This window comes from Pygocentrus nattereri, chromosome 24, assembly GCF_015220715.1.
Source record: "Pygocentrus nattereri isolate fPygNat1 chromosome 24, fPygNat1.pri, whole genome shotgun sequence".
In the NCBI taxonomy this organism is placed as follows: domain Eukaryota; kingdom Metazoa; phylum Chordata; class Actinopteri; order Characiformes; family Serrasalmidae; genus Pygocentrus; species Pygocentrus nattereri.
The window spans coordinates 21,522,163-21,537,557 of record NC_051234.1 but is presented as its reverse complement, the minus strand read 5'-3'; the positions used below and the strand labels follow the sequence as shown (position 1 = coordinate 21,537,557).

Sequence of the window (15,395 nt, the reverse complement as noted above, 5' to 3'; positions counted from 1 at the left end):
ATACAAAAGAGATGATATTATGATTACAGTTGTGCTTCAGCTATTTGGCCCCTTATTAAATTAAATCAGGTGTGCTGATGGTTGCATTGAATAGGTTTTTATTTATGCTAATGCTTTATAGTGTTTTTACAAGCAAGAAAATAATTGCTCCTTGCTTTTAAACAATTTGCTTAGATGCCTAGGACATTGCACAGTAATAATATTACTAATATATGCTAATAATATGCTGTAAGCAGTGACAAAAAACATGAATCACAGTTCTCAAAATCCTGCCACAGAAAACACTTAGACGCTTGGGCTTCTTATCTTGATATAGAAGATCAAGTGTTTCCAAACTCCCATTCCAAAAAGATTTGACAGTTTCAGGCAAGTGTTGGTGGTGTTTTCAGCAGCCGTGCTCTTGTTAGGCAGCCTCGTCATCAGCAGGCCTTGAGGGTTTCTCCATTCTGCCAGGATGTGTGTGTGAGAAAGAACTCTCTTAACATCTGCTCTGAAAATGAGAGCTCCTCGACGCCAAGCCTGCAGCTTGCTGAAAAGACTCTAGAGCACCTGCCAAGATGTGTACTTATCACATTATGCTCATCAAACGAGGGAAAATGGCACATTTTCACGCTTTCTGCTTGGTGAATAGAGACAAAAAGATTTGAATTCGAAATAGTCTGAAAGTCAGCTAAAAGGCGATATTGTGGCTGCTTATGTTGACCATTATGCCTGTTACTGACGCTGCAGTTTCTCTGTTGCAGTAGAAAAATCGTAATCGATAGCTTTGTTGAAACGCTGTAGTCTAAAAACACAAATAAATAATCTGAAGAAAATAAATTGTCTTCTTCAATCTTAAAAAGGAGACGTAATAAGAAATCAAAGAACAAGTGAAGAATCCTGTGATATTAATCTTGTACCCAAGCATTAATAACATAGCATATTATATTGTGGACTTTTTTTATGGTTTAAAAGGGCAGAAATGTTAAATATGGGGCAATTTCACCTGTTAAATCTCAAGTACAGGGGCAAACATTTCCACAGTATAATGTAAATCCAATAACATTATATGAATAAAGTGATTACCATTCAAAGGGTTGGAATCATTTGCCATGTAAAAAAAAAATTCTGTACAATAATAACTTACAAATTGTGGATTTAAATATTAGACACTATTCGTCAAAATGTATTTTTAGATGTTTGTTTTAGTATTTAAGTCATCTACCTGCATATTTGATCTCCACTTTTGCTATACTGATGACTGATGACTTCAAAAAAAGTGTTTTATTAAAACTTTAATAGAACAGTGTTGTACAGCGTTCTCAGTTATTTTATGGTCTTCTACTGATGTTTATCATTCTGGACACATCTAACGTTTCTTAATTTTTATCCTCTTTCCTACTCTATGTCATGGAGTCCGTACATTAAAACCATTTTACCTTTCATGTTGCAGATTCAAGCTGGTGAGTTTCTGGGAGACAACGATCGCTTCAACAAAGAAGTGATGTATGCCTATGTGGACCAAATGGATTTCCAGGGTAAAGACTTTGTGTCGGCCCTGCGGATGTTCCTGGAGGGCTTCCGGCTCCCTGGAGAAGCCCAGAAAATCGATCGCCTGATGGAAAAATTTGCTGCTAGATATTTAGAGTGCAACCAAGGGTGAGTGGGCTTCTCTTCAGCTCTCTTGAGTGAAGTGTAATGAAGCATAGTAAGTAGACCGTGCAGCTCATGTTTTAAATGTTACATTTTTGTATTTGTACTCCGTAGGCAAACACTGTTTGCAAGTGCAGACACAGCGTATGTCCTTGCTTATTCAATCATCATGCTGACTACAGACCTCCATAGTCCACAGGTGAGAGCATCTCTTTGTCTGTTTGCTGAATTCTTGACTTCAGAAAGCTGTTTTCCACCTTAGGCATTGTCCTCAGTCAGACAGACTGTGGCTTATACTGTGAAGGCTGAAGGTGTGAATGCATGTTGGAATGTCAGTGCCTTTTCAACACAAAGATATGTTCTTCAACACAGATTCTTTCCAACAGCGTCAAAGAAAAGTGTAGAAAGTTGAATCCTGTGCAGTAACATGTAATACATTGTTTCTTTTCTCTTTTTGCTTGACAGGTGAAGAATAAAATGACAAAAGAGCAATACATCAAGATGAATAGAGGGATCAATGATAGCAAAGATTTGCCAGAAGAGTATTTGTCAGCTATCTATGATGAAATCGCTGGGAAGAAAATATCCATGAAGGAAACAAAGGAATTAACACTCAAATCAAATAAACAAAGTGAGTTTTGCATGATTACATTTTTTGCTTTTATCACTGCGTTGGAATGGATGTGTCAAAGACAATTTTACAGCCATCAATATCGCAGATTACCCGCTTAAAGAGATGAAATCTCTCTCAAGGCATCATCCTCAGAGTAACCTTCAGCTTTGTTAACAGCACAGAAATTCTTTATAATATCAGGCCTCTTGTTTCAAATTGTGTCATTTGTCATGACCCAGATATGCACATTTAAGCATATTAAATATTAAAGCAAAACAAGATAATTTTGTTAAGTGGAAAATTAATTATTCATTATTATGCCCATTGTGAGATAAGGAATGACCCAAGATCAGTGGTCAGTCAGTCTGAATGTTGTAGTGCAAGTTTAGTATATGCTATGCTGATGTTTCTGGGTCAGGTGTGGCCAGTGAGAAGCAAAGGCGGCTGCTTTACAATGTGGAAATGGAGCAGATGGCAAAGACGGCTAAGGCTCTGATGGAGGCAGTGAGCCATGTTCAGGCTCCATTCACCAGTGCCACTCACTTGGAGCATGTCCGCCCAATGTTTAAGGTGCAACGCACACACTCACAAACGTTTATTTATAAGCTTGAACTCCTTAAACTTTAAAGAACTGTTGATGGGGTCCACACTTCAGTGCCTTACTTTTTAGAGTACTGATAAAAGTCAGAGACTGGCCTTCGTTTATTTAAGTACAAGTTTAATTTTTCACTTGTACATAATGGCCGTTTTATAATTTTTAATTTGAAACTAATTAAATGAAGGATGTTCCTTTTACTTTTGCACAGTACCTTACATATAAGTACAATTTTCATTACTGAATAATTCACAGCAAATACTGAATAACATAACATATAACTTAAGATAACAAGCTGTATAATAAGCTTGGACTTTAAGAGGTTAATGCACAGTAATGTGCTCCTCGAATTTACTTGTGGTTCTTTGAATGCCAGATGCATTGTCTAGCCTGCAGAATATTGTTCAGTTCCCTGAGCTGGCATTAATGACGCATGACCTTTTCTCCATAGCTGGCCTGGACGCCGTTCTTAGCAGCATTCAGTGTGGGCCTACAGGACTGTGATGACACCGAGGTGGCTTCTCTTTGCCTGGAGGGTATCCGCTGTGCCATCAGAATAGCCTGTATCTTTACTATTCAGGTACAAGCTCTTAAGCATACCACCTACCAAGAGTGACCTTATTGATTTTTTTCTGGCTATTGTTTTTTTTTGTTTTGTTTTTTTCCCCACATTACATTGGCTTTAATTTCCAAAGGGCAGTCGGTGTGTCTAAGAACAACACTTTTAAGGTCCTCTGTCATATCATATTAAATGTTATGTCATTGTTTGACACTTAATTGGCTGGATTGGCTTTTTAGTTAGCAGTCCAGTTTAAGATGTCAGAAAAGTGAAGTGGAGCTGTTTGAAGTTTGTCACGCACGCTGGAAGGTGTAAAGGCTGAACCACAGTTTAAAGAATTCTTATCTGAGCTGCATTCAGGTTGTCTTTGAGATCAGCCAAGCAGGGTGTTCTACAGAGATTGGTTTTAGATCCTTTTTGCTTTTATTTGTGCTCATATGCTTTTTGTTGGGAAAATTATTAGTAGGTTTGAGTTGTAGTACAACTGCAGTGCAACTCTTTTATTCCAGTACACCTGACATGACTGCTTATTTTTTAGCAATCTGCTTATCCAAAATAAATTGGATGAAGCAGAACTGTCTCTAATTATTTTTTTTTCCAGTCATTCCATCTGCATTGGTACTAGTTTATGTATTGACAAAAATCTCATGATTGACGGTATTCAAGTGTCTCTGCTTTCTGTCAGTTAGCCTTGAAGCTCATAACTTTAATCAGTTTGTTCCAGCTCTATAATACTGCTAGGATTAGAGTACTTCTGTCACTGCCAGATGCATTGTCTATACTGTTTTAATCTAGGATTGACTATTACAATGCATTTTTTGCCATGATACAAACTAAATCTCTTAACAAACTTGTACAAAATAATGGTGCCTGTATCCTTAGTTATAATCTCCTTCATAATCGCAGCATTCCTGTGCCCTTAATATCCACTGGCTGCTTAGTTATTTATATCTCTTTTTTTGCATATTGCATTTTTTGCTTTGGTACTTCAGTTGTTTTAACTATGTCTTATATCTATGTTGATAGCTTATATTGGCTCTGCAGCTTTTTTTAATGTCTCTTTTTCAACTCTGTCACACTGTTTACTTTTAAATATATATTACAAATATATTACATGCCTACTTGAGTTAAAAATGTTACAGATAAATGTGTAATTATCTGATTTTATTGATTTATTTTTGTTTTACTGAATGCTCTGCTCTGTGGTTTCCAGCTGGAGCGGGATGCATATGTGCAGGCTCTGGCTCGCTTCACCTTGCTCACAGCCAGCTCGGGCATCGCTGAGATGAAGCAGAAGAACATAGACACTATCAAAACCCTCATCACAGTGGCTCACACTGACGGGAACTATCTGGGAAACTCCTGGCATGAGGTGAGCTGTTCTTGCAACTAGCTATGTCTGCCTCTGCGATTAGACCACAGCTGCTTCATTCTCTATGATTAGACCACAATTACCTACTTCTCTCTACAATGGAAACCACACCTATTTCTGACTTTAGGATTAGATCCCAACTTCCTACTTTTGACTGTGATTATCTATATTTTGACAGTTATCTATATCTGACTCCATGATTAGACCACAGTTTCTGACTATACAATTGCACCACAGCTAGCTACTACTAGCTGTGTGATAAGACCACAACTAACCATAACTAGTTATTTCTTACTCTGTGGTTAGACCACAAGTAGGTTTTCCTGAATTTTATGGGAATTCATATCTAGCTACGCAGCTAGCCCACAAACTACTTTTAACTGTACAGCGATTCTCCAACTGTCTGCTCTTAATATTTTGTTATAGCTAACTCAGGTTTGTGTTTGTCTCTGCCGTCTACTACCAACGTTACAATAACCTCACAACTAGGTATTCCTAACTACTCATTTTCTGACAGAATTTAAGTCTATGTTTGCATTTCCTGCAGATTCTAAAGTGCATTAGTCAGCTGGAGCTGGCCCAACTCATAGGGACAGGGGTGAAGGCTCGTTACATATCTGGAACTGTCCGGGGTAAAGAGGGCTTCATCACCAGCACCAAAGAGCAGACTTCAGACGAGTACCTGGGCCTTGGTCAGTACGAATGTCCATGCTGCTTCATCATCTGAGCTGTAGTTATCAGTTGAAGTGCGGTATAGCTTTTACTATTTAGTTTAATGTAAAGGCATTAATTCGAGGGGTGGTTCGTCAATCTGAAGGTGGCTATTCAGTTACATCTGTTCTGGAATATTAGAATTGATTATAATGATATTCAATAAATTATGCTTTTTTTATGTCAGAATCAAAAATAAAATCTACATCTTTCACGACCGGACGATTAAAAAATTGAGATACATTTTTACACTGATAAATAGTTTCACCAGTCACCTTAAAGTAATCAGAAATAATTCTTAATTATGCCAGAATAATCAGATCAAATCATGTTAAAATTTGTGATTTTAGAGGTCAGAGATTTACATGCTTTTTATAATGCTAACACTAATATGGATTTGTTTAACTTGTTTGTTTATCTGTATGAAATCAACTGTAGTTGCACCAGAGATATCCATTCTTCTCTTTTGCTCCTGATTCTCAGTGGGGGGTACTGTAGACAGAAAGCAGATTGCCAGCATACAAGAGTCCATTGGAGAGACCAGCTCCCAAAGTGTTGTGGTGGCTGTGGACAGGTACAGTGCTGTTTGACATGTCTGCTTTTATTTAATATGTGTGTTGGCAATTACTAATAATTTCCCCCTCACTGTAGGATATTTACAGGATCCACTAGATTGGATGGCAATGCTATTGGTGGGTATCATGACATAAATGTTATTGTATGTGTATATAATATCCATAACTAAAATTTTCATAGCCTTGCAACTGTGTTCGAGTCATCATTTTGAAAAGATAATGTAACTCCATTTTATGGCTTTTGCAGTTGATTTTGTACGCTGGCTGTGTGCCGTATCGATGGACGAACTTGCCTCCCCAACACACCCTCGCATGTTCAGCCTGCAAAAGATTGTGGAGATTTCTTACTACAACATGGGCCGTATCAGGCTCCAGTGGTCCAGAATCTGGGAGGTGATCGGAGATCATTTCAACAAAGTGAGTACATTTCAGTGCCAAATCTGCTAACCTGAGCTGGATAGAATGTTTTAAAGTACATGTAATGTGAAATTTTTCATTCTGTTTCAAGTGTAAAGCACTGGCAGTTCGACATCTCAAATTTATGAGCAGTTTGTCTTGAATGGCACTGTGGGAAGTAGTAAAGGTAGCAAGGTAATATAATCTTCTATCTCGCTCTCTCTCTCTCTCTCTCTCTCTGTCTTGCTCTCTCTCTCTCAGGTTGGCTGTAATCCCAATGAGGATGTCGCTATCTTTGCTGTGGATTCGCTCAGGCAGCTATCCATGAAATTTTTAGAGAAAGGAGAGTTGGCCAATTTCAGGTTTCAGAAGGACTTCTTGAGGCCATTTGAGCACATCATGAAAAAGAACAGGTGAACAACTTTAGTTTTAATACATGACACTCATTCTGATCTCAGTGGGAAAAAAATGTCAGTGAGTGCAAGCTTCATTTCAACTAAAGTGATATATTTGTCTTCCACACCGTCCTGCAGGTCCTTACAGAGTTGCTGGGAACATTACTTGCGTGTTCTTATATACCAATAAGGCATAACATTATGACCACCTCCTTGTTTCTGTACTCATTGTCCTTTTTATAAACTCCACTTACTATATAGCTGCACTACGTAGTTCTACAATTACAGACTGTAGTCCATCTGTTTCTCTGCATATCTTTTTACCCTGTTCTTCAGTCTGTAATTGTAGAGCTACAAACTGTACCTATATAGTAGGTGGAGCATAGAAACAAGGAGGTCATGAAGTTATGCCTGATTAGTGTACATCACCCCTGCAAATTTCAGTTTGAAGTGGCATTAAAATATCTTCAAAAACATTAAGGAAACTTGATGATGATTACAGACATGCTGTCTTTCATAAATAGTGGTGGGGTGAATTCAGGTCTGTTTTTTCTTCTTGTATTCATCCAAAACCTCTGCCAGTGATGTTTGTCATGGCAATTGTGAGGTATACATAAAAAAAAAACTTCAGCAAATCAAATACAAAGTCATCTATGACACATGGTGGAGGTAGTACCATAACTCAACATATGCATGGCAGTCTCTGTAAACTTGCACATCTTGTAATGCAAATACATTGGCTCTACTTTTGTTTTAACTTTGAACTGCCATTGTGTGGATGATTCTCTGTGTGCTGCAAGACAATGACATAAAATGAGGGGTGAGGCAACATGGAGTTCACCAGTGGACTGAAATGGGGAAAAGTCAGTTTACTAATTTAAATTCAGTTGAGCATTCATTGCTGAAAAGGGAGACTAAAGTCAGAGACCTCATGAAATTAACAGGAACCTGCCTGCAGCAAAAGCTTTACAAAGCAAATAAAGAATGATAGTGGTATGGTGGTGTTATCAGCGTGTCACAGACTCTGGCACAGGCATTACTTTTTAAGACATTGACTTTCAGGTCAATTCTGGGTAACCTGGCACTGCACAGTATATTTCCTCAGAGTAATCCTTTACAAATTACTAGTTGCTTACAAACTAATGGGGTTTGTTTATTTATTACTCACTGGAAATGTGTTTCACTGCTAATTACATTACCCTGTAAATCACAAACAATTCTGTATCAATTGAAAAGTACAAGAGAAAATCCAGTGCTTTATTTCAAAAGAAATAGTAAGCATTCTTAAAAGCCATGTCACTATACCTGCCTTTGATAAGATAAGATAACCGAGGGTTTGTGATGTACAAATGAAAATTATAAGTAACGCAAATAATAAGATTCTAATTAAATCAGTAACTGTAAATTTAGGAATGTAAACAACCACAATGTAACAATGTAAACAACAATGCTCTACAGTACTTGATTATTATAGTATCTGATTATTTTGAACTGCATTACCTCCAACACTGCCTCTGATTCATTTAATTCTACCAGCAGGAAGTCATCATTAGACAATAACAGATGTAAATGTTGTTTCTTCTCTTATATAAAGGTAACGTTTTAGAGATATAACAGCAAATACATTTATTTATTAGAATTTATACTGTTGTGTTACTTTATCACAGAGAGACAGAAGATAGGGGATGGCAGAGTGCTGATAATTTCAAAAACAGTGTCTCAGGCATCAGGCAAGTTTTTATAATGTTTTATGTAATATATTTTGTGTGAGGTAGGTATATTTTCTTTAGAGACATTAAATGATTCAGATATTTGGTTCCCACCACCAGACGTAACAAATATGTGCTTTTGTCTGAAGTCAGACACATTAACGTTTGTCATAAATAGATGTTAAGGTTTTCTTTCTTCTATATAAAAGTAGTTTTAGAGATACAACAGCGAAGATTTACTCTTTATTTTATGCTGCTGTATTACATTATACCTTTCCATAATGAGAATCAGGAATGGCAGAATTTTGTTCAAAAATATGTAGATCTTGATTGTATCATATAATCCTTTCATGTCATTTAAGAGGCATTAAACTCTTGTCTGGTTTGTAAATAAATTGTGCTTTTGCTTGTTTTTCACCCTTTCATTTGCTTAGTGTAGGACCAGTTACATGAGCAAGCATCAAGTTATAGTTACATTCTCAATTTTTTCAGTTATTTTTCCATATATGTATGGATGTATGTATGGTATAAAGCTGTAGAATTTGGCTGGAGTTGGTAAAATCACCTCACCTATCTTTTGGCAACTGTGAAGAGAGGTTGTCTGAGGCCACACACACCCTGCAGTGTTTGGTGGTCATTAAACCTAAGCAGCAAGCAGTCTTTTCAGCCTCAAGCACACACTCACACATACTCGCAGGCCAATGTCAAAATTGATTAGACCTTAACTTTGGACTGAGGATGAAACGAGCCTGCCTGTATGTGTTAGCTGTTGCAGATTTAAGTGGGAAGTGTCATTTTTGCTGCTGTTTCTCAGGAATTTTAAGTCTTTTAGAATGTGCCATATCAGTCAGAGTGCACTGGCCCACATCGCTAAAGATTCCACTGCCTTTACCTGCTTTAAAAAATAGAGTAGGTACAACCCCGGGTTAAATTAACCCTGTTTGAAATTACAGGTCAGATTCTGTGTTTTCTGTGGCACAAATCAAGCCGATATTTATTGGCCTACCTCAAGTGTATGACTGAATGTTAAAACATGGTAAATGACATTTGATTTATGTGATGTTGACAGTTGCCTGTAAATTCCCAAGCTAATGGCAATGCTAATTCATTCACTTAAGACTGCTATGTAGATGGTTAGGGGAATCAAAGTTTTAAAAAAAAAAAAAGTTAAAATAAAAATGTTGATGTATTTTTGGAGCAAGTTGTGGAAATGTTGAGTAGCCTTCCCATCTGTGTAAGTCTAAACCACAACCCATATTACAAAATGTTTTGTCTGCATGTCCCAAAAATTGAAACTAAGTACTGTCACTAAGTTTTTGTAATCACATTATAATTACTGACTTAATGCAGAGAATTTCATTACTTTCATAACTTTTATTTCTTAGATAACATGAGTAATATCACATTATTATTTATTTATTTACTAATTTGGATTTTATGTGCATGTGCCACCTGTGACGGATGACAATTTAAATTATGAATATGAGCAGCAACATAAAAACGGTGAACAATTTGTTGAAATGTCTAATCACACTAATATGAAACTGATGGATAAAGATCCCTGTGCCGAAAAAGAGAGAGACCCAGTCTCACCTAAACAAGCCAGAATTTCTTTCAGGAAAAGCTTTGTAAGATTCCCATTTTTATTTTACTTGTTTTTACTGGCTACTTTCTTGGTTTTCATATTTTTACTATTTAACTAGCTGCTTCTTGTAGATCATGCTTTTCAGGAAGTAATTATTACTCCCCTTACGGTTTCAGAGATATAATTAGACATTTGTAATCAATTACTTTTTAGCATAAGTACCCCGACACTGGTCTTTGTATTGTTGACACATATCGGCTTGCATCTGTGCAGATCCCCCACCATCAGGGACATGGTGGTCCGCTGCATAGCTCAAATGGTGAACTCTCAGGCAGGAAATATCCGCTCAGGCTGGAAGAACATCTTCTCCGTTTTCCACCTGGCAGCGTCCGATCAGGATGAGAGCATCGTGGAACTGGCGTTCCAAACCACTGGACATATCGTCAGTAAGTCACCAACTGCATGTTTACATTTTTATATATATAAAATATGAATGAACATTTAATTTAATACATGTACATTGTTAACAAAGTACAGCCTGTGAAGTCTGCAGACACCTAGGCTTTAAAAATGTTTTGATATAAAGAAATATTTTCTTTCACTGTTTTCTGTCACTTCACAGCAACTTAACATTAAACAGAACTCAATGTTTAGAACAGCCTTAGATTAACAACCTTGTGAAAGCTGAAAAACAGAAGGAACAACTTGCAAAATAGCACACATTTTATCCCTTGTTTTGATGCTCTCAAACCTTCCAGGTGTTTAAACAGACTTTTAGCAAGTGTCAGTCAACACTTTTAAAAAATCAAATCAATATTTAGGCCAAACTTGTTTCTACCCAGGAAAAACATTTTAATCAACACAAAGTTTTGTTTTCAAGCGAAGTATATCCAAAGGATTGGAAAATGGCTCCTTTGTGGTTAAAAAGTAATTACTTACTTATTTGAATAATAACAGTGAACATCAATCATAGGAGGGCAAGGTGACCCTAAGCTTTTGACAGGAAGGTTTTCTTGCTGGCAGTGCTAAACTGTTTCAGTTGATTTGCCACATTGTTGCTGCCAGGTAAATGTAACCATGACTTTTTGACAAACTTGAAAAATGTAACTATGGGATTAGTAATTGTATTCTTCTTAATCCCTTTTCAACATTGGTTCAGACATAACCCCCCAACCCCATACTTACCATTCAGTTACATTTAAGACGTGTTATTCAGAATTAACTATGGAAACAGATGTGTAGTTCACATAGTTATTAGAATGAGGAATGCAGTCTGAAATTGCAGACAGTTATGACAATTTTCATTACAGTTTTTTTTAAAGGTTTTATCTGTCCTGTAGAGTTCAGTTGTGCTTTCCTTCATGTAGGTGTTGATTAAGGTATCAGTGCTTAGTGTCTGTCTTGTCTTACAGCGAATGTATTCGAGAAGCACTTCCCGGCCACCATCGACTCCTTCCAGGATGCCGTCAAATGTCTGTCAGAGTTTGCCTGTAATGCTTCTTTCCCTGACACCAGCATGGAGGCAATCCGTCTCATCCGCCACTGCGCCAAATATGTCTCTGACAGGCCTCAGGTAAGCCTAAGACTTCACTCAATAATATAGTCAATATTAATACTGTTGTTATGATAATATGCTTAGGATGTTAAATGGTGTATAACTGTTTTACACTGGGTAGTAACAGAGGAAGAATAAAACTAGCAATTCACTCACAACAGCATGTCAGTTGAATGCTTCAAATGTAATTTGACTCTGTCAGCACAATACTCATGAACATATCATGCAACACATACATACAATAAAAAGTATTCAATATACAACATACACAACATTCAGTATGTGCACCAAATGTTTTGGGACACACCACTTTTTAGTCATTGAATTCAGGTGTTTCATTCAGTCCCATTGTCACAGCTGTATAAAATCAAGCACCGAGCCATGCATTCTGCCTTTACAAACAATTGTAAAAGATGGTGTTGTTCTAAAGCGTTCACTTAAATTGAGCATGGTACTGTAGTAGGATGCCACCACTGTAACATGTCAGTTTGCTAAATTTTTTCCCTCCAAGATTGTGCCAACTGTAAAGTCTGGTGGAGGAGGAATAAGGCTATGGGGTTGTTTTCAGGGGTTGGCCTAGACCCCTTAGTTATAGTCAAGGGAAATCGTAATACTTCAGTGTACCGTTTTGGACAATTACATGCTTCCAAGTTTGTGGGAACATCTTGGGGGAAGGCTTTTTCTGTTCCAGCATGAACGTGCCTTAGTGCACAAAGCAAGGTTCAGAAAGGCGTAGTCAGATGAGTTTTGCTGTGAAAGAAGTTAACTGGCCCAGACAGAGCCCTGACGTCAACCCCATTGAGAACCTTTGGGAGGAACTAGAATGGAGATTGCGGACCACCTCACAAATACTTGTCTGGGTGAAAGGGCAAAAGTTCCCAAAGACGCACTCAAACATCTTGTAGGAAGCTTCCCAGAAGAGTGGAAACTGTTATAGATATTCACACAAGTCCTAAAAGTAGATAAAGAGAACCCAGTTAAACAAATGACACAAAAATATCATACTTGGGCATTTGTTTATTGAGGAAAATGATCCGATATTACATATTTGTGAGTGGCAAAAGTATGTGAACCTGTAGGATTAGCACTTAATCAGGTGTGAGTGGGCACCCTGTTTTATTTGAAGAACAGGGATCTATCAAAGTCTCCTCTTCACAACACGTGTTTATGGAAGTGTATGGAAAAGGAACTCAGAAAAAGAGTTGTTGATGCTCATCAGGCTGGAAAAGGTTAAAAAACCATCTTGAAAGAGTTTAGACTTCACCAATCCACAGTCCGACAGATTGTGTACAAATGGAGGAAATTCAAAACCATTGTTTCCCTCCCCATGAATGGTCGACAAACAAAGATCACTCCAAGAGCAAGGCGTGTAATAGTTGGTCACAATGGACCCCAGGGTCACTTCTAAGCAACTGAAGGCCTCTCTCACACTGGCTTATGTTAATGTTCATGAGTCCACCATCAGCAGAACACTGAACAACAGTGGTGTGCATGGCAGGGTTGCAAGGAGAAAGCCACTGCTCTCCAAAAAGAACATTGCTGCTCATCTGCAGTTTGCTAAAGATAACGTGGACAAGCCAGAAGGCTATTGGAAGAATGTTTTGTGGATGGATGAGACCAAAATAGAACTTTTTGGTTTAAATGAAAAGCGTTATGTTTGGAGAAAGGTAAACACTGCATTCCTGCATAAGAACCTCGTCCCATCTGTGGAACATGATGGTGGTAGTATCATGGTTTGGGCCTGTTTTGCTGCATCTAGGCCAGGACGGCTTGCCATCATTGATGGAACAATGAATTCTGAATTATATCAGAGAATTCTAAAGGAAAATGTCAGGACATCTGTCCATGAACTGAATCTCAAGAGAAGGTGGGTCATGCAGCAAGACAACGACCCTAAGCACACAAGTCTACCAAAGAATGGTTAAAGAAGAATAAAGTTAATGTTTTGGAATGACCAAGTCAAAGTCCTGACGTTAATCCCATCGAAATGTTGTGGAAAGACCTGAAACGAGCAGTGTATGTGAGGAAACCCACCAACATCCCAGAGTTGAAGCTGTTCTGTTCAGAGAAATGGGCTAAAATTCCTCCAAGCCAGTGTGCAGGACTGATGAACAGTTACTGGAAATGTTTAGGGGGGGTCAGACCAGATACTGAAAGCAAAGGTTCGCATGCTTTTGCCACTCATAAATAAATGCTTAATATTGGATCATTTTCCTCAAACAAAGGACCAAGTATAATATTTTTGTCATTTGTTTAACTGGGTTCTCTTTATCTACTTTTAGGACTTGATGAATATCTGATGATGTTTTAGGTCATATTCATGCAGAAATGTAGAAAATTCTAAAGGGTTCACAAACTTTCAAGCACCACTGTGTAGTGTAGAAGGACCAAGGAAAATTACAAAATAATTCCATCAATGCAGTGTTACAAAGGCTAAAAACATAACCAACAGATGTAATGATATTTACCACGTAGAAGAGTTTAGTAACCTTATTGCAAAAGGAAAAAACTATTATTGAAATGAGTCTTCTTAGATTTTATGCTTCCAGAAGTTAGATGGACGGTGTAAATTGAGAATCAGCAAAAGCATATAAAAATATCAGTAATGACCCATATTGAATTATGTGGAAAAAACAAATTGTGGTAAGGTTGTTGGTTGTATCACCCAGCCAGTATGAAGGAAATACAGAATTGTAGATGGAATAAGAAAAGAAACTTTTTTTTCTCTCTCTCTCTCTTCAAAAGCTGAATTTGCCCCAGGCTTTTGGTTATGGTACCATCATAAATGGTTTAGGAAGTAGCATGACTTATGCTTGTACTAATTGAGGATTAGAGAAGTCAGCCCACAGTTCTGGCAAAATTCTGGGAGAATTTGGGAGGGATGCCAGATTGAGGGAGCGAGAACCTCCACTGATCTGTAAATGTGACCTAAGTCAAAAAAGTATGTGCAGTGTTTTCTGTAAGTAGAGAGTTTTTGTTTCTTTGTGCAACTCTTTGAATTATGAGATGTTTTCTCTAATGGCAGGCGTTTAAAGACTACACAAGTGATGACATGAATGTAGCTCCAGAAGATCGGGTGTGGGTCCGAGGCTGGTTCCCCATACTATTCGAACTCTCCTGCATCATCAACAGGTGCAAGCTGGATGTCCGGACCAGGTCAGTGCTCCCACTTACTAAGGCACTGTTGGATCTGGGTTAGGTATACCTAGGGTCAAGATATGTGATTTTAACCCAGTTAGAATGTGCAGTGAGGATAGCTTTCACTTTCTGACTGTAGTAATGAATCAGTGACCATAGTAGTGAATCTGCAGTGCATGTTTAGTTTTAACAGTTTGGCATTAATAAATGTTAAGTGTAAATCTTTTGTAAATCACTAGATGCAGATCTCAGTATTAGTGGTTCTGTTTCAAACTCCAAGAATAACAAAACCAGCATATACACACAACCGTGATGCGAATTGCTATTGTTATGGAGTGTCTTATGTATAAGGCTGTCAGGAACATACATGGCCATCTGTGGGGATTATAGAAATTGTTAGAGTAATTTCAAGAGATTGTTAAATCTGTATTAACAATGCAGTCAAATCCTAAACATTACATTCCAAAATCTCCTCCAGGAATTAATCCAGCTCCAGTAGTACTTGACTTATAACCTTGTAAGATTTAGCTTGCCTTTTGAAAGTGTCTAGATTGCGGAAA

General features: G+C 37.7%; 1 protein-coding gene across 3 annotated transcripts in view; it reads left to right on the top strand.

The window, feature by feature from the left end:
- Positions 1–15,395, top strand: part of arfgef1 (ADP-ribosylation factor guanine nucleotide-exchange factor 1 (brefeldin A-inhibited)) — a 93,048-nt gene that overhangs the window by 61,881 nt on the left and 15,772 nt on the right. For all 3 annotated transcript variants that reach the window (XM_017717864.2, XM_017717872.2, XM_017717854.2), the window contains 14 exons: positions 1,433–1,638; positions 1,747–1,831; positions 2,098–2,263; positions 2,664–2,815; positions 3,292–3,420; positions 4,613–4,771; positions 5,319–5,463; positions 5,966–6,056; positions 6,134–6,174; positions 6,305–6,474; positions 6,715–6,866; positions 10,416–10,588; positions 11,555–11,715; positions 14,723–14,853. In XM_017717864.2, coding sequence (XP_017573353.1) covers positions 1,433–1,638; positions 1,747–1,831; positions 2,098–2,263; positions 2,664–2,815; positions 3,292–3,420; positions 4,613–4,771; positions 5,319–5,463; positions 5,966–6,056; positions 6,134–6,174; positions 6,305–6,474; positions 6,715–6,866; positions 10,416–10,588; positions 11,555–11,715; positions 14,723–14,853 — 1,961 coding nt within the window. The remainder of the gene's footprint in view (positions 1–1,432; positions 1,639–1,746; positions 1,832–2,097; positions 2,264–2,663; positions 2,816–3,291; positions 3,421–4,612; positions 4,772–5,318; positions 5,464–5,965; positions 6,057–6,133; positions 6,175–6,304; positions 6,475–6,714; positions 6,867–10,415; positions 10,589–11,554; positions 11,716–14,722; positions 14,854–15,395) is intronic.